Genomic DNA, 22,162 nt, shown 5'->3' on the forward strand with positions numbered 1-22,162 from the left:
CTGAAGGAACCTCAAATAATCTGGTGATATTAAAGTAATTATTTCCCATAACTGAAGCAGACGACATCTGATGAGGCAACTTCCTGAAGAAGGTTGAACCAAGTCTGTTGGAAATTTATTGCTAAACATTGGTGATGACATAATGCTTCAGATCGTCTCCAGTGTCCTTGATCTTGATAATACAGAACAAGGACTATAGATACAAACGGTCTGAGAGTTCTGCCTCCTACTCCCCCTTGCTACTCAAATATGAACTCAGTAATTTCCCATTCTGTGCTATTCCGCTCTGATGTGAGATACCATACCCAGGAAAGGTAGTTCCTGAAGTTAAGGGGGGAAAAGCCATTGAAACTAGAAAACCTGACTCTTGATCAATGGTACTCTGAAAGAGAAATCCTGATCAAGGGAGGGGAAATATAAAAAAATAACAAAAAGAAACCTCAATTAAATAGATCTGGAAGGCCAGAAAGAGGAGCTCTCATGTGATGAGTCTATCAGGAAGAAGACTCTTCTTTCTTGGCAATGACTTGGCCAATGAAAAGACACATGCTTGTTTACTACAGCTCTTCAAACTTCCTTTTCCACTCTATAAAAGAGTTTATCTTCCATTGCTGTGTGGGAGCTACATATGGCACCAAGATTGCAACTTAGATGCCCATCAACAGATGAATGGATAAAGAAGTTGTGGTACATATACACAATGGGATATTACTCAGCCAAAAAAGGAACACATTTGAGTCAGTTCTGATGAGGTGGATGAACTTAGAACCTATTATACAGAGTGAAGTGAGTCAGAAAGAGAAAGATAAATATCATATTCTAACACATATATATTGAATATAGAAAAATGGTAGTTAAGAATTTATTTACAGGGCAGCAATGGAGGAACAGACATAGAGAATGGATGTATGGACATGGGGAGAAGAGAGCAGAGGGTGAGATGTATGGAAAGAGTAACATGGAAACTTAATTACCATACATATTGGCTAGAATAGATAGCCAATGGGAATTTGCTGTATGGCTCAGAAACTCAAACAGGGGCTCTGAATAACCTAGAGAGGTGGGATGGGGAGGGAGGTTCACAAGGGAGGGGATGTATGTATATCTATGGCTGATTCATGTTGAGGTTTGATAGAAAACAACAAAACTCTGTAAACCAATTATATTTCAATAAAAAATAAATAAAAAATATGTAAAAAAAAAAAAAAGATTGCAGACTCTGAACTGAAATTCTTTGCTGATTCTGAATAAACCCATCTTTGCTAGAGAAACATCTATTTGTCTTAGGTCCATACTTCCATCTTTGTTCCCCTTAAAATTTACCCCCCAAAGAGTACCCAGAGTGTTAATTTTAAAGAAAGAAGTCATATCATGTCATCCTCCTTTCAAAATTCTCCAGTGACTTCCCTCTTTGCAAGTAAAAGTAAAGCAAAATTAAGTAAGAGCCTTTGCAAACTGTAAAGACCTGAAAATAACACAAAGTTGATACTGATGACTTTGCTCTTATTTTTGCTTTATTGAACCCTGCATAGAGGAGAAAATAGTTGCCAAGATTTCATCATTTAAGAACACCTCAAAAGCAAAATCAACAGCAATTTAGATGAAGAAGGGATAAACAGGTGAAAAAAGGGATGAAGAAATAAAAGCACAGAGGAGTATGGCAACATCAGCATAGCAATAGAGGCATTTATATTTGTCAAGGAAGATCTTACCTGTGAACAGCCCATCAAGTGTGATTTGGCCCAAACCTTGATGCCTAATAGCAATTATCTCATGCCATTTGCCATCACTATATTGTTTACCATCATCATTAGTTGTGGTAACTTCCACTGCAGACCCCTTAAGGGAATGAATGAGTGAAAAAAAATCAGTGAGTAAATATACATATTCAGTCAGTTCATTCATTCAGTCACGTCTGACTCTTTGCGACCCCATGGACTACAGCACGCCAGGCTTCCCTGTCCATCACCAATTCCCTGAGCTTGCTCAAACTCATGTCCATCGAGTTGGTGACGCCATCCAACCATCTCATCCTCTGTCGCCCCCTTCTCCTCCTGCCTTCAATCTTTCCCAGCATCAGGGTCTTTTAAAATGAGTCAGTTCTTTGCATCAGGTGGCCAAAGTACTGGAGTTTAACCTTCAGCATCAGTCCTTCCGATGAATATGCAGGGCTGATTTCCTTTAGGATTGACTGGTTTGATCTCCTTGTAGCCCAAGGGACTCTCCAGAGTCTTCTCCAACACCACAGTTCAAAAGCATTAATTCTTCAGTGCTCAGTTTTCTTTATGGTCCAACTCTCACATCCATACATGACTACTGGAAAAACCAAAGCTTTGACTAGATGGACCTTTGTTGGCAAAGTAACATCTCTGCTTTTTAACATGCTATCTAGGTTGGTCACAGCTTTTCTTCCAAGGAGGAAGCATCTTTATATACATGTTACTCATACATGTATATTTGTTAGAAACCAATTTATAAATTTCAACACAATCCTGAGGCAAGCATGTACACATTTCAAACAGAATTCAAAGTTAAAGTTGATACATCATTCTGGCATTTCTCTGATGTATTTCTGCATTACCATGAGGCTCAAATCTGAAAAGAACTCTTCAGAATGAAAATCTCTTATAAGTACACTTGGATTTTGAGTAACTATACTCAAACATAAGTAACTATACTCAAACAAAAGGTAATGAATTTTCTATTCTAATATTTTAAATTTGGGGCCAGAAATATGAAAAAGACAAGACTTTGAAACTAATATAGTACCATTAAAATGATTCTGCTCTAAAGATAGTAAAATGTGTGGCAAGTTAGTTTCTTTTACCTTCACTACACGATGAATACCAAGAAGGAATTAGATTCACTTTAAAAATTAGTTACTAGAGGTTATCATATTGAGTGAAGAAAGATGGAAAAAGAAAAATATCACAATATCCCTTATGTGTAGAATCTAAAAAGAAATGATACCAATGAGCTTATTTACAAAACAGACTCACAGACTTAGAGAATGAATTTATTGTTGCCAGGGGGGAAGCATGAGGGGAAGGGATAGTTAGGGAGTCTGGGACAGGTATGTACACACTGCTGTACTTAAAAATGATAACCAAGGACCTACTGTACAGCACGTGGAGCTCTGCCCCTTGTGAGGTGGCAGCATGGGGTGAGGGAAGTTTGGAGGAGAATAGACAGATGTACATGTATGGGTGTGTCCCTTTGCTGTCTACCCAAAACTATCACAACATTGTAAACTGGCTATACACCAATATAAAATAAAAAGTTTAAATTAAAAAAAACTAGTTGCTAATACCTTTAACATAAGTATTGTGGTTAAACTTAGTACTCAGTGATTTGTAGTCTAAAATCAAGCATTTGCACTTTTGCTTAAGGTAATAGTATCAGAGTTAAAAATGAGTTCCTAAATGGATAAAATCAGGAAATGGCAGGTATTTAGAGATTAGCTCAGAGGAAGTGAGGATAAGAAAATAAAGAGAAGAGATCTCTTTCATCTTAACAGTTTGGGGCCACGTATATCATGGTTAGCACAATGGTGCGTTTTTTAATGTTAGTGAACACATAAGACTAAGTAAAAGATATTTCAACTTTGTTACCATCATCATTTGGGCTTCCCTAGTGGCTCAGATGGTAAAGCATCTGTTTGCAATGCAGGAGACCTGGGTTCGATCCCTAGGTTGGGAAGATCCCCTGAAGAAGGAAATGGCAGCCCACTCTAGTATTTTTGCCTGGAAAATCCCATGGACTGTGGAGCCTGGTAGGTTACCATCCATGGGGTGGCAAAGAGTCGGACATGATGGAGCGACTTCACTTTCACTTTTCACTTTCACCATCATCATTTAAAACTACTATGATTAAAGAAAAAAAAAAAAAAAACAGAAAATTACTCTAAACCTTCTAAAGGAAAACAATTTTTGCTTTCTTTCTTAACAAAGTAGATCTCCTTAGCAATAATTGTGTGAGCGTCTTCAGTCATGTCCAACTCTTTGCAACCCCATGGGACTGTAGCCTGCCAGGCTCCTCTGTCCATAGAATTTTCCAAGCAAGAATACTGGAGTGGGTTACCGTTTCCTTCTCCAGGGGATCTTCCCAAACCAGGGAACAAACCCGTGTCTCTTGTGCCTCCTGCATTGGCAGGCAGGTTCTTTACCAGCTGAACCACCAGAGAAGGCCCTTGGAAATAATTAACTTCAATCAATACAATATTTTAAAAACAAAACCAAAAAAAGATTGGATAAAATATTACAAAATAAATGTTTAAATTACTTGCAATGTTTCATCAAATTCTAATTATTTTGCTATACTGGTTTTCAAAACTGATAAAACTGACAATTATCTGATATAATATGGTGATGGTTTAATATCACAAAAGTACAGTATTAATCACACCATTGTCAATAAAACATTTGTTTATATTTCTCTAAAATAGCTTCAGCAACATACCCTGTCCATTCTATGCATTTAATTGGCTCCTGTCAGGCCTCATACAGAGGATGACAACATGTATGACATACAGGATTTCATATTACCAAAAAAGAGCTTTTAATTTCCCATGAGTAGGGGAGGGTTTGCTTCCCACATGGACAATACCCCAACTTTTATAGGCAACTCAATCAGCTAGAAATATGACCATTTTGATAAGTTCTCAAATCTTTATAAGTTGACTTTCCATATAACTCTTTCTTTCTACATATTCTTTTATTTTCTTCCACCCAATTTCAACATTTTAATATTTTACAAACACACATTTCATTATCGTAGTTTAATAATTAAAACCAGAACTGGTGTCGTGCCCAATTAATGTGCCCTGGTAGCATGCCCATTAGTTTTTCCATTAGTGAATTCAACAATACTAATGGGATTACTAGCATGGGATGCTAATTGGGCGTGACATAAGAAACTGGCTTACTTCTTAGCATACCCTTGCTAATGATGAAATTAATGAGCATTTTATTAAATGCTGTCTCATCAAAGTGTACTTAGTTAGCGTTAAAATTGTTACCAACGATGCTGCATTCTAAAGATTAGGTGTCTGAGTAAGTGGTTCTTCATATTATGTTTGGCAACAATCTGAAGCATTAATAGTTCTCTCCATCAGAAATCACACTTATTGGTGACACATTCAAGTACATAACAGATAGCCTCACTATGCCAAATTTTCTTCATACTTAGGGGAACTCAGCATACTATTTTTTTGATGATAGTTTAAGATAGTTCCCCCACCAATATTAAGAGAATAATTCTGCGGTTAAGTCTGGTGTCAAACCTGGTGCAGTTTGTTCTTTCTATTTGGAAAATATTAGACATGTTAAATAGATGCTATTCTGAATTTTTTTGAAAGCTTTCACTTTCACCACTTCTCTAAGTGAAGTCAGTTTATTATGTGAATGAACATAAAACATTTAAATGAGAACCATAAGTCGTTACTAGTCAATAAAATATCATCTGATCAAGTATTTCCAAATTGAAATTAATCTAATAAAAATGGGAAGACTACAGCCAACTTTTTGAGACAATAAAAAATACAGTAGTTAAAAAATGGAGTAGTTTTTCTTTAGTGCCTCCTAACAAGTATGGATGTGAGAGTTGGACTGTGAAGAAGGCTGAGCACCAAAGAATTGATGGTTTTGAACTGTGGTGTTGAAGAAGACCCTTGAGAGTCCCTTGGTCTGCAAGGAGATCCAACCAGTCCATTCTGAAGGAGATCAGCCCTGGGATTTCTTTGGAGGGAATGATGCTGAAGCTGAAACTCCAGTACTTTGGCCACCTCATGCAAAGAGTTGACTCATTGGAAAAGACTCTGATGCTGGGAGGGATTGGGGGCAGGAGGAGAAGGGGACGGCAGAGGATGAGATGGCTGGATGGCATCACTGACTTGATGGACATGAGTCTGGGTGAACTCCGGGAGTTGGTGATGGACAGGGAGGCCTGGCATGCTGCGATTCATGGGGTTGTGAAGAGTCGGACACGACTGAGCGACTGAACTGAACTGAACTGAACTGAACAATCATTCTAAGTATTCAGTGCATAATATGCAAACATATATCCAGTTTTAAATACTATAAGAAATCTTTTCCCTTTCTCACAAATATGTCTTAATATAGTGAACTGGATTCATTTCATTGAATGAATTCTACAACTTTATGTAGAATTACACTGTTGCGTAAAAATTCATTACTTAAGTTTATTAAGATACTTTTAAAAGAAGAAACTACATGATGAGTACTGGAGTAGGAAATGGCAACCCACTCCAGGTATTGCCTGGAAAATACCATGGACAGAGGAGCCTGGTGAGCTAAAGTTCATGGGGTCGCAAAGAGTCAGACATGACTGAGCAACTGAGCATGCATACACAATGACTACAGGTATTTTGAAACTATGTGTTAGAGAGTAACTTTAAATTCTTACATAATGCTGTTTCCACAACTCAATATTTAATTACTTTGAATGGATTCAGGAACAGTAATCTGAAAACAACCATTGATACAAGTCAAAGTATCTAACAATTGACAAATTAAAACAAATAAGAACTAAATTAAATTATCATTAAAGAGTCAGAAATTTTATCCTAGAAAATGAGTAATTTTCTTTGATTATGAACACTATTTTACCAATATTTATCAAGCCAGGAAGTCAGCCAATCTGTCAACAGACATTTATGTAGTATTACCTACTATATTCCAAGGCTCAGCATGTTAAGAATCCACCTGCAATGCAGGAGACACAGGAGACAAGGGTTCAGTCCCTGGGTTGGGAATATCCCCTGGAGAAGGAAATGGCAACCCGCTCCAGTACTCTTGCTCGGAGAATTCCATGGACGGAGAAGCCTGACAAGCTACAGTCCATGGGGTCGTAAAGAGTCAGACACGACTGAGTGATTAAGCATGCATGTTCCTAGGACTGCACTGAGCCTCAAGGATGTCCTGCCCTCCCTGGACTGTACACTCAGATAAGAAAGACACATTGAGTAAATAACTACTTGTCTGATGAGTGCAGTAAAGTGATCATTAGATAACCTTGTATCCTTTAAGACACAAGGAAAAGAAAACTAGCTTGAAGTGGTACCTAAATTATTTAAAATATAAATATTTTGAATGTCAGTGACAGACATGTAAAACAAACTCTTCAGCTTCTTCAAATTTGGGGTGGCTCTTACTTAGTTCAAGAAACAATATTCATAACATACAGAACAGACTTTTACTTGCCAAGGGGGAAGAAAATGGAGGAAGCAAGGATTGGGAGTTTGGGATTATCCAATGCAAAGTGTTATAGGATGAATAACCAACAAGGTCCTACAGTATAGCACAGAGAACGATATTCAATATCCTGTGATAAACCATAATGGAAAAGAATATTTTATGTATATATATATATATATTTATTTATTTATAGTATTACATATATATTTATACACTTTATATACATATACATATATATATATATAGGGCTTCCCTCATAGATCAGTTGGTAAAGAATCCGCCTGCAATGCAAGAGATTCTGGTTTGATTCCTGGTCAGGAAGATCCGCTGGAAAAGGGATAGGCTACCCACTCCAGTATTCTTGGATTCCCTTGTGGTTCAGCTGGCAAAGAATCTGCCTGCAATGTGAGAGACTTGGGTTCGATCCCTGGGTTGGGAAGATCCGCTGGAGAAAGGAACAGCTACCCACTCCAGTATTCTGGCCTGGAGAATTCCATGGACTGTATACTCCAAGGGGTCACAAAGAGTCAGACACAACTGAGTGGCTTTTGCTTCACTTCACTTCATATGTTTAACGGAGTCACTGTGCCATACACAGAAACACAACATGGTAAATCAACTATGTGTTGTACTGTGCTCAGCTGCTCAGTCATATCTGATTCTTTGTGACCCCATGGCCTGTACACTTCGATTCTAAAAAGTTCAGTTCAGTTGCTCAGTCATGTACAACTCTTTGCAAACCCATGGACTGTAGCACGCCAGGCCTTCCTGTCCATCATCAACTCCCAGAGTTTACCCAAACTCATGCCCATTGAGTTGGTGATGCCATCCAACCATCTCATCCTCTGGTGTCCCCTTCTACTCCTGCTTTATCAGCATCAGGGTCTTTTCAAATGATCAGCTCTTCGCATCAGATGGCCAAAGTATTGGAGTTTCAGCTTCAGCATCATTTATTCCAATGAACATTCAGGACTGATCTCCTTTAGGATGGACTGGTTGGATCCCCTTGAGGTCCAAGGGACTCTCAAGAGTCTTCTCCAACACCACAGTTCAAAAGCATCAATTCTTGGGCGCTCAGCTTTTTTTATAGTCCAATTCTCACATCCATACATGACCACTGGAAAAACCATAGCCTTTACAAGACAGACCTTTGTTGGCAAAGTAATGTCTCTGCTTTTCAATATGCTATCTAGGTTGGTCATAACTTTCCTTCTAAGGAGTAAGCATCTTTTTATTTCATGGCTGCAGTCACCATCTGCAGTGATTTAGAGCCCCCCCCCCCTGCCCCGCAATAAACTCTGCCACTGTTTCCACTGTTTTTCCATCTTTTTGCCATGAAGTGATGTGACCAGATGCCATGATCTTTGTTTTCTGAATGTTGAGCTTTAAGCCAACTTTTTCACTCTCCTCTTTCACTTTCATCAAGAGGCTCTTTAGTTCTTCTTCACTTTCTGCCATAAGGGTGGTGTCATCTGCATATCTGAGGTTATTGATATTTCTCCTGGCAATCTTGATTCCAGCTTGTGCTTCATCCAACCCAGCATTTCTCATGATGTACTCTGCATATAAGTCAAATAAGTAGGGTGACAATATACAGCCTTGACATACTGCTTTTCCTATTTGGAACCGTCTGTTGTTCCATGTCCAGTTCTAACTATTGCTTCCTGATCTGTATACAGATTTCTCAAGAGGAAGATCAGGTAGTCTGGTATTCCCATCTCTTTCAGAATTTTCCACAGTTTATTGTGACACACACACTCAAAAGCTTTGGCATAGTCAATAAAGCAGAAATAGATGTTTTTCTGGAACTCTCTTGCTTTTTTGATAATCCAGCAGATGTTGGCCATTTAATCTCTGGTACCTCTGCCTTTCCTAATTCCAGCTTAAACATTTAGAACTTCATGGTTCACATATTGTTGAAGCCTGGCTTGGAGAATTTTGAGCATTACTTTATTAGCATGTGAGATGAGTGCAATTGTGTGGTAGTTTGAGCATTCTTTGGCATTGCCTTTCTTTGGGATTGGAATGAAAACTGACCTTTTTCAGTCCTGTGGCCACTGCGGAGTTTTCCAAATTTGCTGGCATATTGAGTGCAGCACTTTCACAGCATCATCTTTTAGGATTTGGAATAGCTCAACTGGAATTCCATCACCTCCACTAGCTTTGTTCGTAGTGTTGCTTCTTAAGGCCCACTTGACTTTATACTCTAGGATGTCTGTCTCTAGGTGAGTGATTACACCATCGTGATTATCTGGATCATGAGGATCTTTTTTGTACAGTTCTTCTGTGTATTCTTGCCACCTCCTCTTATATCTTGTGCTTCTGTTAGGTCCATACCCTTTCTGTCCTTTATTAAGTCCATCTTTGCATGAAATGTTCCCTTGGTATCTCTAATTTCTTGAAGAGATCTCTAGTCTTTCACTAGTCAATTTTTTAAAAGGAGGAAAAAAAAACTGTATTCATATTCCTAACCCAAAACAGAAAAAAAATGTAAGACTATATCACATAGTCTCCAACCCCCAGTTTCCACAATTATTTGTCTGATAATAATACATGGCGATTTCATTAAAAAGTTAGCAAATATGTCCAGGTAACCTGGATAAATTCCTTGGTGGTGAGAAAGGACCAATCCTGGCTAGCTTGAGCTCAGGGACTCATGTATAAAGAGCATCATGACCCATGAGCATGTAGTGTGATTCATCTGATTATATTTTTTCAAATACACCCTAAGGCAGGTCTACTCAATCAATACCTTGTTTTCTTTTGTATATATTAATTGTCACTTTCCTGAAAATGCAGGTAACTTTTGCCTTGTAGATGGATAGTATTATTCCATGTAAAAATGCACTTTGAAGGCATCATTAAACCCTCTTCATCCCCCTGGTTCTCCAACTGTTTGGCTTTAACAGTTTCATTAATATTTGGAGGGCAAGTCCCAGATTTGCATACAGGTCAGGATTTGGGTATATAGGGCAGGGACAGAGCAGTGGGGAATGTCAGTTTGAGTGAGGAGCACTCTCAGGCACTGTCTAAGGGAGGAGGGTAAGGGGTGGGAATCGTGGGTAGTGCCTTGTGAACACTTCCTTGAACTCTGCTATGATTTATACCAGTCTATCTTATCATGGAGAGGAGATGAAAAAGATGAGATGGAGAGAGTTTTCTAGAAGCCAACCTCAGGATCTGAACAGCAATCATGTGGCTGAGTGGAATTAAGCATTGCTTAACATCTTTGCCTTCCATTTCTGCAGAATCTGAAGCTATCACATCCTTTAGAAAGAAACACAACACTGTTAAAGAGATGGCAGTCATGCTTCAGTTCTGATAAAACCATTTCTTGATTAATTCTGCAAAGATTTTGCTCTATATGTTTAGGGAGTATTGTGGGGGGGGGTGGCAAGCAAGGCACGTTTATTAGATACTCAAAACCTGTGAATAAACCTGTAGCCATTGTATTATTAGAGCTGTAGCTCCAGGGTTTGAGTGGTCACCTAGAATTACACTCAAAAACACCAGGATGGATGTTTATGAGCACATGACTGATTGTAAGTGTGAGGCAGTGTGAAGCCATCCTGGCAGTACCATGTCCAAGCTCAGCAAGACTCTGTACTTCAGTCTTGGAAGATGGGGATCCCAAGAGAGGATGGCTGGAGTGGCATTTTGTTTTTCCCTCATTCCCACATTTCTAGTGCATAATTGCCTTCTGCAGTGCTTGGGGTACAATACAGTTTTTTTTAAAGATTTTTATTTCCTATGCAAATCGGTTGTACATCTACTTATGTGACAGAGGGTTTTTCATTTGTTTGTTTTGCTTTGTTTACAGTTGTTGGCCTTACCCTGTGTCATTAGTTCCCTGAACCTACAGCCCCTGTATTGGCAGGTAGAGTCTTTACCACTGGAACCTCTGAGGAAGTCCCAGGATAAGACATTTTTAACAATGTTTCATTGAGTGAAATAAACTAAATTCAGTGCCAGTTCTATCATCAGATCACTGTGTGACTCTAGTTAAGACACGTCATCCAAAGCAGGGAAGAAAACAGTACCTCATGTGGCAACTCCAAGAATGAAGAGAGGCAATCAACACGAACCCACGTTGTGTACTTTTAAAGCTCTATGAATAAATGTCTATATGATTAAAGTTTTCCCTTTCTGGCTTTGTCTCAAATACATCCAGATAGTAATTTAGGTCGATTTAGGTAGAAATTAGGTCGATTTAGGTAGAAAAAGCAGAACCAGATTTTTTTTCTTTCTCATTGATTATTCTTCTATTTTAATGGATTGTTTCCTTTCTGTTTTTGCTGCTTTTACAATCTAGCAGTCTTTTTTTTTTTTTTTTTTCATCTTGTTAATCATTCTTGGAGTGTTTTCATTCTATTAGTAATTAACTTCTTTGTCACATTTAAAATCAAATATTTTTGTCCATTTATTTTATGGAATCTAGAAACTAATATGACCTATACTGTAACTCCCACCTCTATTAAACTGACACCTTAGAAACTTTTAAGTCATTCATCTTTTGTCCTCTCCTTCAACTCTTAGTAATTTTAGCACCAAACAATTGTCAGATTTCTTTTTCCTTTGCTGCCTGTCTCTTCTATGTCAAAGATTCTTTGGCACTGTAAAACACATCTCTACTCAGTCTGTCATTAAATACTTTGGCTGAACTTAATATTCCTAGGTTTACCACTCGCGACTGCTTCTCCACTATATTTCAGATTATTATTTTTTTTTTCTTCTGAAACATTCTTGCTGAAACATTTCCTTCCAATATAGTGCATGGATGGCATTTTAATTGAGTCTCTGGACATCAACAAGTATTCTTCCATGTTGAAAAGCTTGGTCACAGATCTGCTGTATTACTTTAGGAAAATTAATTTAACTCTGACTTAGATTTTAACAGGTGAAAAGTGAAGTGAAGTCGCTCAGTTGTGTCCGACTCCTAGCGACCCCATGGACTGCAGCCTACCAGGCTCCTCTGTCCATGGGATTTTCCAGGCAAGAGTACTGGAGTGGGGTGCCATTGCCTTCTCCAAAAATGGGAATAACAAGTATCTACCTTATAGAATTGGTGTGATGTTTAAATGAGATCATATGTGTGTGCATTTATGTATAGAGAGAGCACTCAGAATAATGGAGACACACAGAGGTCCTATAGAAGCACAGGCTTTGCTTAATCTTGCCAGGCATTTGATGAGTCCTTTCAATAAATTCATAATCAAGATGTCTTCATAAATCAGATTTTCTCTATTTTATATTTCATTAATTTCTTATCCATCTTTTACTTGTGCATGTGTTTTTTGCTTTCCTTTTGAATTTCTCCTTCATATTTGTATCCTCCTTAATCTTTGTTTTCATATTTTTGTTATATATTTTGACCTAGTAATGAATCTCAGTAGTCCCTCGTCTAAGTAATCAACTTAAAGGATTCAAATGAAAAATAATATTTTCAGTTCTGTAATTCAATCAACTTCAGTGTGCTGCTTTTGTTTTCCAAATGCCATCTGCCTTGCCTTCAGAAACAGCTGCTTCTTACCCTTTCTCCCAGGATGCCGGATGTGCTTAGGTGTTGGCTATTTCTTATTTGCTTACTCATTGCCCACCTATGAGCATCCCTTAAGAAGCTTCAATTCTAGGGGATTCCCACAAGCCCTTATCAAGCCAGGTGGTTAGCAGGCTACTGTTAAAACATCAGGAATAATCCTTTTTTTCCTTGGCCTTGCCAGTTGCCAGCTCATGGCTTTACCAGCTTCCTCACCCAGGAAGAGCTCAGTCTGCCTCTTAAAGACTTCTGTTGGGTCTGGGTTGGTGCTCAGGCACACTTGGCCAGCAGGCCCTGCCTTTTCTCTTCAACATGAGTGGGTCTCCAGGGTGTAGGAAACTCTTCACCTCAATCCCTTAGATACAAGGGAAAATTTGTGCCTATTTTACCACTATAACAGAAAACACTTCTTTGACAAGCATAGATCAGAAGCTTTAAGCTGAAAACTTGAGAAAAAGGTTTTACATAGTCTTTTCCCTCAATTATTCATGGGCCCAATACAGCACGTAATGGCAAATGCTTACTAACCTTCCTCTAACAAAAGTGAAGACAACTATGCAATAGTTTCCCATTGCCCTTAGACAGTTACGCAGCAGTTTCCCATTTGCCCTGGTTCAAAACTGGAAAGGAGTACATCAAGGCTGTGTATTGTCACCCTGCTTATTTAACTTATATGCAGAGTACATCATGAGAAATGCTGGGCTGGGTGATGCACAAGCTGGAATCAGGCTTGCAGGGAGAAATATCAATAACCAGATACACAGATGACACCACCCTTATGGTAGAAAGTGAAGAGGAACTAAAAAGCCTCTTGATGAAAGTTAAAAAGGAGAGTGAAAAAGCTGGCTAAAAACTCAACATTCAAAAAATGAAGATCATGGTATCTGGTCCTATCACTTCATGGCAAATAGACGGAAAGACTATTTCTTTGGGATCCAAAATCACAGCAGATGGTGATTGTAGCCATGAAATTAAAAGACCCTTGCTCCTTGGAAGAAAAGTTATGACAAAGCTAGAAAGCATATTAAAAACCAGAGACATTACTTTGCCAACAAAGGTCCATCTAGTCAAAGCTATGTCTTTTTCAGTAGTCAGTATGGATGTGAGAGTTGGACTATAAAGAAAACTAAGTGCCAAAGAATTGATGCTTTTGAACTGTGGGGGTTGGAGGAGACTCTTGAGAGGCCCTTGGACAGCAAGATCAAACCAGTCCATCCTAGAGTAAATCAGTCCTGAATATTCATTGGAAGGACTGATGCTGAAGCTGAAACTCCAATACTTTGGCCACCTGATTCGAAGAACTGACTCACTGGAATAGACCCCGATGCTAGGCAACATTGAAGGTGGGAGGAGAAGGGGACGACAGAGGATGAGATGGTTGGATGGCATCACCGACTCAATGGACATGAGTTTGAGCAAGCTCTGGGAGTTGGTGATGGACACGGAAGCCTAGCATGCTGCAGTCCATGGGGTCGTAAAGAGTAGGACACGACTGAGTGACTAAACTGAACTGAACTGCCCTTAGGAATAATTTAAACCCTTTATTTGCTTCCAAGATCCTAAATTACTTAGTCTCTACCCAACTTTTCAACCTACCACTGTTCTCTTTGTTCTCTACTCTATAACCATCTTAATCTTATTTCAATGCACTGAATATGCTATTTTAGCTGTGGGTAAGTCACATCACTTTTGAAGTTTCGTTTTACTTGTTGTAGAGTGGGAATAATAAAGCACTCATCTGTAAGTTTTTGGTGAGGATTCATTGTGAAAATATAAGCAACTGATAAACTCTCAAAAATGCCAACTCTTATAATTATTCATTTACCTGAGGATCAAAAAGAAAATACGGGCGTCCATTCTTCAACTGAATTGCAAAATACTCTTCCTGATTGCCAGGTGATGCCGCAAAGACAATCAAACCTTCAGGCACCCTTGTTCGAAAGCTGGCTTTAATACCTGGGGAGAAAAGTGCAATCAGCAAATCAGGGCTGGGTTTTGTTGATTCTCTCTGGTAAATGTACATTTACTTTCATTATTATTTATGATGTAAGGAGTGCAATCGGGGAATTATACACAACATTGCCCTGGGATGGTCCAGCCACTTGGTTTTAACTGTATCCCATTATGAATGCCAACCCATACTTGGAAACTCAAGCCTGCACTTCCACTAACCAATATATAATGAAGTTTAAATATGTGCAAAACTTATCAACATAAAAAGATATGTTGTCAACCCAAAACTGGATACAAAAGGGATAAATGCAGTAGTATTATCAGAGTCATAAAAATAAATGGATTTTGATATGAAAGAAACACAAGGGGCTTTATTTAAAATACTTATGAAGTTTAAAGAGTTAGTCCAGTAGTAGAAGCTAAAAACTAGAAAGATCTGCTATAAAGTGGTCCACAGAGCCAATTTTCCCATCACTAAATGCTCTGCAGCCTTCAGAATTCCAGGGCTCCACTCACCCTTCAGATTACCTACCAGCACTGCTCGAGACACACAGTGCTCTTGGCTCTCAGAAAGGGCCCCAGCTCAGGAAGCAGGGGAAACATGTGATGCTTCTCTGTGATGTCTTCCAACTACCAGAAACTGGCCTGACCTCCCTTCTACCAGGTGTCCCACCCATTCAACCCATACTATTGAGCTCTTCCTCCAAGTAAGATGTTTTGTCAATGAATTGAAACTGGAAAAGAAACTTAAGAGGTTCAATTGGTGTTCTCAAACAGCTTCAAGTTTAGTCGGAGATATAAAACATATGTGTCTTAACAGACATCAATATTTCATAGGAACCTTAGGTACATGAATCAAGGTAAACTGCAGGAGATGGAAAGAGTGAACATCGACATTTTAGGAATCAGTGAACTAAAATGGGCTGGAATGGGTGAATTTAATTCAGATGACCATTATAGCTACCACTGTGGGTAAGAATTCCTGAGAAGAAATAGAGTAGCCCTCATAGTCAACAAGAGAGTCCAAAATGCAGTACCAGGGCGCCATCTCAAAAACAACAGAATGATCTCTGTTCATTTCCAAGTCAAACCATTCAATTTTACAGTAACCCAAGTCTATGCCCCAACCAGTAATGCTGAAGAAACTGAAGTTGAACGGTTCTATCAAGACCTACAAGACCTTCTAGAACTAATGGCAAAAAAAGATGTCCTTTTCATCATAGGGGATTGGAAAGCAAAAGTAGAAAGTCAAGAGATATCTGGAGTAACAGGCAAGTTTGGTCATGGAGTACAAAATGAAGTAGGGTAAAGTCTGAGAGTTTTGCCAAGAGAATACACTGGTCATAGCAAACACCCTCTTAAAACAGCACAAAAGATGACTCTACACATGGGCATCACCAGATGGTCAATACCAAAATCAGGTTGAATATATTCTTTGGCCCTGAGTGCCCTGTCTCATGCATCGAGCCTGGACTGGCAGTCTATTTCACATATGGTAATATACATGTTTCAATGCTATTCTCTTAAGTCATCCCACCCTTGCCTTCTCCCACAGAGTCCAAAAGTCTGTTCTTTACATCTGTGTCTCTTTTGCTGTCTAGCAGTGAGGTATGATAAGTGACATAGGCCTATTTACAAGATATCATTTGATTCAAAGGGATTAAGGAATGTTCCAAAAAGAATAAGATATTTGAGCTTGTTTTCAGAGAATATGAAGGATTCTGGGGGATGTTGTTATAAAGGCCAGAGGCATGCAAAATATTCAGGAAAGCTGAATGTAGAGAAGGGAGCTAAGAGACGAATTTGGAGAAATAGGCAAGACCCCATTTCAGGCCTTATATAGACTATCTGGCTTAAGAAGTCTGCATAGAATACAAAGATGGAAAGGAAGGTTGTGGTATATCTGTCTTTAGTGAATTATTCCAATACCAACAAAGGCAAGCTTGGGGTGTGGACTTTAGACTTTCCAAAGAGGCAACTGAAACTTTACCTGGCCTTCTTAGCTTCTGCAACTTTATCTTCTAGATTTCATGCTTTTGGCCCTTTTCAAACATGCCTGTTCTACTCATTGTGATGTTTCATTGCGTCACACACTCTGAGTCTCTGTATCCCACCTTCTAGGACATTACATTCTTGTTAGACTTCTGATATCTCTCTCATTTCCCAGAAATAGAATGTTTGTCTCATCACATCATTTTTCAGCATTCACACTCACTTGAACCCCTCATATAAGCTTTATTACTCTCATCTCTCCTACTAAGTGGACTTAAAACAGCTGGAATTTATCCTATGGACAAAGGGAGGTTTTAAAAATTGGGTGGAGGAAGGGATGAAGATGCTCAAAGTCAAGCTAAGGCAACCAAACTACAGTGGAATGTCTGGAGGATACAGATAATTTAACTACAGAGGAACTAGTTAGGTTATTACTGTGCTTTGGGGGAAATAAGATGATAAGGATGTTAATTAAAGACTGACATGTAACTAAATGGATTGAAAGAATGGAATCTATATATTTCAGAAGAGAATCATTAAGACAAGTTGTTATGAGGTGATGATAGGGGTAATGTGGTCAATTCTTTTCACCAATTACTGAGGGGAAAATAGCATTATTAACAGAAATAGAAAGGTCAGGAAAAGAAGAAAATACAGGGTTGAGGATATAAACTCCATCTGGGGCAGAGTGAATGTATATTAATGATGTATAAAAAAACTATCCATCATTTGGAAATAAGAAACTAAATCTCAGAAGAGAAAATGGAGCTAAGAAAATAAATTGGCAATCACCAGTCAAAAATTCATGTCTCTGGGAGAGCGAATGAAGAAGACATAAAAAGAACTGTTTGGGGAAATGCCCTAGTTTTAAGAGAAGGAAAGAGTAGGGACAATAATAAAGTTAAAACAATCAAGATAATGCTATAAAATGGAAACATAGGTAGGAGAGAAATTTAAGAAAGCAAAGTTAACTGTCACCTCCCATAAGTCCAGAATAATGAGAGCTGAAGAAAAGCTCACAGAGGTGGTCGTTACTGTCTTTTTTAACTGAGTAGAATGACCAGAGTTCCAAAGGCTGGCTGATCAGGACAGAAAGGATGAGTAGGAAATGGACATAGGACTCTCACTAGAAAAATCTGGTAGAGAAAGAAACAGAAGACCTAGAAACTAATTAGCGTGGCCCAGTCAAATAAAAGGAGATATCTGCCAAGAAAAGCTCAGACACAGCCAAAATCTGGTGTACCTTCTGATCAGAGAAAAATCACATTTCTATCAACTCTTTTTCTCCTAAGTGTCTCTTGTTTTGGTTCAGAGTGGCCCTCTTCACATTTAAGTGACAATTTAAAAAATTTATATGTTGTATCAAATGCTGTAATTGAAACTATTGCTTTAAAATTAAACAACTGAAGGTTATTTCATAAAAACAGCTACAATTCAGATATGTAGACAAAACTCTCAATCAGGGTGCTGGAGGCATCTCTGTGGCAGTAAAAAGGGAGCCAAAGTCAGGATTTGAGGGAAGAAATTAATAATTGCTCAGCCTGGAAATACAATTACTTGTCCCCAGTTGATGGGAAATTTGGTGAAAGAAATTTTGGATCAGAGTAAGAATTACAGAAATAGTATCAATTATTATCTAATATCAAGAATATGCATGTGCATGCATTTTTTTGACACAACATTTAATTTCTAAGTTTTACACTTACATAATACAGATATATATAAAATTTAGTTCGACTAAAAGAGAATACACAAATCAAGGCATATTTCTGTGAGAAGTAAGTATTTAGTAAAGGGTAACGCTGGGCTGGATTTCTGCACAAGCTGGAATCAAGACTGCTGGGAGAAATATCAATAACCTCAGATATGCAGATGACACCACCCTTATGGCAGAAAGTGAAGAAGAACTAAAGAGCCTCTTGATGAAAGTGAAAGAGGAGAATGAAAAAGTTGGCTTAAAGCTCAATATTCAGAAAACGAAGATCATGGCATCTGGTCCCATCACTTCATGGCAAATAGATGGGGAAACAGTGGCAGACTTTATTTTTTGGGCTCCAAAATCACTGCAGATGGTGACTGCAGCCATGACATTAAAAGATGCTTGCTCTTTGCAAGAAAAGTTATGACCAACCTAGATAGCATATTCAAAAGCAGAGACATTACTTTGCCAACAAAGGTCCATCTAGTCAAGGCTATGGTTTTTCCAGTGGTCATGTATGGATGTGAGAGTTGGACTGTGCAGAAAGCTGAGCGCCGAAGAACTGATGCTTTTGAACTGTGGTGTTGGAGAAGACTCTTGAGAGACCCTTGGACTGCAAGGAGATCCAACCAGTCCATTCTAAAGGAGATCAGTCCTGGGTGTTCTTTGGAAGGACTGATGCTAAAGCTGAAACACCAATACTTTGGCCACCTCATGCAAAGAGTTGACTCATCAGAAAAGACTCTGACGCTGGGAGGAATTGGGGGCAGGAGGAGAAGGGGATGACAGAGGATGAGATGGCTGGATGGCATCACCAACTCGATGCACATGAGTTTGGGTGAACTTCGGGAGTTGGTGATGGACAGGGAGGCCTGGCGTGCTGCAATTCATGGGGTCGCAAAGAGTTGGACACGACTGAACTGAACTGAACTGAACTTGATTTGCTATTGTACAGTCAACTTTCCTTTAGCTTTTCCAAATCATATTATTTCCTTAAACTAGATAAATAGTGAATGAAGGGTTTTTTTGCAAGTACTCTATGAAGAAAAAAAATATGCACACTTTCATTGAAACACATTTTTGACAATACTGTCATCAATAAATCCTATTTTTTGAGCCAAAAATCTTAAATCATATAATCAATTGTTAATATATGCTAATATAGCCCCAGCCATTGACTTTAGACTCAGCCATGTGATTTATGCTGGGTAAAGAAATGAAATCAGACATGTGGTACCATGTGAGAGAAGAAACTTCGAATATCATGTACTGTGTGATTGAACTTGACTCCTGTTTTCTGCTATACCTCACGAATGTGCTTTTATCCTGGACTCACAAATAAGAAGATTTGTAGGCCAAAGCAGAGCAGTACCAAAGTGTTTTTCATTTTAAAGGTTTGTGTTAAGAACAATGTTGATTAAAATGTGCAGAAAAGTGAAAATGCATGTTTATCACCTGCTAAAATTTATATTTTCATTAAAAGAAAATAGCAGACATTCTAAAATTCAACTTTTGTTTCAAGTATTTGGGGAAATGATGGGGCAGTTTTCTATCTCAATAGATAAATGTATTCATTCATCCAAGGGATATTTTTAGGAAAATATATTTTGTGCAGCCACCCTTCTAGGCTATTGAGATTCAGAGATGGATAAAAGAGACATACATCCATAGCCTCACATTTAAAAAAATCTGAAAATCCAAGACCTGGATGGAAATATTTAGCTTTTACAGAAATGTATTTGCAATTTTAAAAATTTAATCTTAAAAACAAGATACAATGACAGGCCCATGGAATAGGCAAAGAGTTCTTAAATAATATATGGAAAATTATAATAGAAAGGAAAATGGTGATAAATTGTATTAAGAACTTTTGTCTAAGAAAAGGCTCAAATAAGAGAGCAAAAAGTTGACCAATATAACAGGGGAAGATACTTGCAATATATATTTCTGATAACAGATGTATAGCCAATAAAAAATATATATAATTCCTACAAATCAATAAAATAAAATAATTGGTTTATTATAAGAATGGGAGCAAATGACTCTTCAAAAAAGGAGACATCCAAATGACCAATAGATATATGAAAAAGATGCTCAGCATTGTTAGTCATCAGAGAAATGCAAGCTAAAATACCACAACACTAACACTAAACATACACCAGAATGGCTAAAATGAAATAGAAGATGCCAAACATACTCAAGTCTGCAGAGCAACTAAAATTCTCATAAACTACTAGTGGGAGTATAATTGATACAATCACTCTGAAAAACTGCTTGGCAGTACTTTTTAAGTTATATCTCCTAAATATATGTATATCTTTTGGCCCAGCCATTGCACTCCAAGGCATATATATATACCCCTTCACACACACACACACACACACACACACACACAAACACACACACCCCTGCACACACACACACATACACACACACACAATAACACAGCTTCAGAAAAATACACAAGTATGTATATAGAAATACTTTTCATTATGCCATTAGAGTGGAACAAATACAAGTGCTCATCAGCTGTAGAAAGCATAAATAAATGAGGATAAAATAGTAAAAGGAATGAACAAATTATAGTCACATGCAACTACATGCATGAATTTCACAATCAAAATACTGGATAAAAGATGCTAGGCACAAAAGTATACTGTATAATCCCCTTCGCATCAGGAGTAAGGCCAGGCAAAATGAATCTATGGTTTTGGAGGTCAGGACAGTGGTAATCCTGGTTGGGGTTTAGAACAGGGCACAATGCAGAGGTTCTGGGGATCAGTACTACTCTATTTAGTAATTTTGATACTAGTTACAAAAGGCTATTCGGGTTTTGAAATCTGTCAACTGGAACACCTATGGTTTTTGTATTTTTGTTTGTTAAACTTTGGTACAAAGGTTTGCTGAAAAGTAACTAACAATGGAGTTACATAAAATTCAAACTATAAAAGCTGAAAGTGAAAATTCTATGTAGGTTTACTGACCACACTCAGAGAAACTACTACCAACAATTTGGCAATTTTTTTCTCAGAAATATTTATACATATAAGTATGCCATTGTTTGTTTTTTCTTTACTTAAATTGGATTAAACCACACATACTATTCTGTAAGTTTTTTAAATATTTTAAAATAAAATTGCATATATTTAAGGTGTACAATGTGATGATTTATAGATATTCATAGTGAAATTACTACAGTCAAGCTAATTGACACAATATATCCTTACTAGGTACTAAGTTTTATGTGTGATAAGTGCCTCTGATATCTATTTTCTTGGCACCTTTTAATAGAGTATTATTATAGTATTATTAGGCTTCCCAAGTGGTGCTGGTGGTAAAGAATCTGCCTGTCAATGCAGGAGATGCAAGAGACACCGGTTCCATGCCTGGGTTGGGAACATTCCCTGGAGTAGGAAAGGGAAACCTGCCCCAACATTCCTGCCTGGAAAACCTGCAGGGAAACCTGCCCCAATATTTCCTGCCTGGAAAATTCCATGGACAGAGGAGCCTGGTGGGCTACAGTCCATGGGGCCACAAAGAGCTGAATGCTATTGAGCATAGTATTATTAAGTACAGTAATCATGATTATACATTAGATCTCTAGACTTTCATCCCATATGCAATTGCATCCCACTGCATCTATATAGTCTCTGACCAACATCTCCCCAGTCCCTGGTAACCATTATTCTACTGTACCCTGTGTCTATGAATTTGATTTTTTAAAATTTACTCCACATACAAGTGAGTTCTATTCATCTTTCTATATTT

At 38.1% G+C, this 22,162-nt stretch overlaps 1 protein-coding gene across 1 annotated transcript in view; it reads right to left on the minus strand.

The window, feature by feature from the left end:
- USH2A (usherin) overlaps positions 1–22,162 on the minus strand; it is a 923,574-nt gene that overhangs the window by 544,260 nt on the left and 357,152 nt on the right. Inside the window, exons 21-22 of the mRNA NM_001191425.2 lie at positions 14,576–14,706; positions 1,713–1,839 (exon numbers count right to left, since the gene is read on the minus strand). Coding sequence (NP_001178354.2) covers positions 1,713–1,839; positions 14,576–14,706 — 258 coding nt within the window. The remainder of the gene's footprint in view (positions 1–1,712; positions 1,840–14,575; positions 14,707–22,162) is intronic.

Source organism: Bos taurus, chromosome 16 (assembly GCF_002263795.3).
Source record: "Bos taurus isolate L1 Dominette 01449 registration number 42190680 breed Hereford chromosome 16, ARS-UCD2.0, whole genome shotgun sequence".
Classification (NCBI taxonomy): domain Eukaryota; kingdom Metazoa; phylum Chordata; class Mammalia; order Artiodactyla; family Bovidae; genus Bos; species Bos taurus.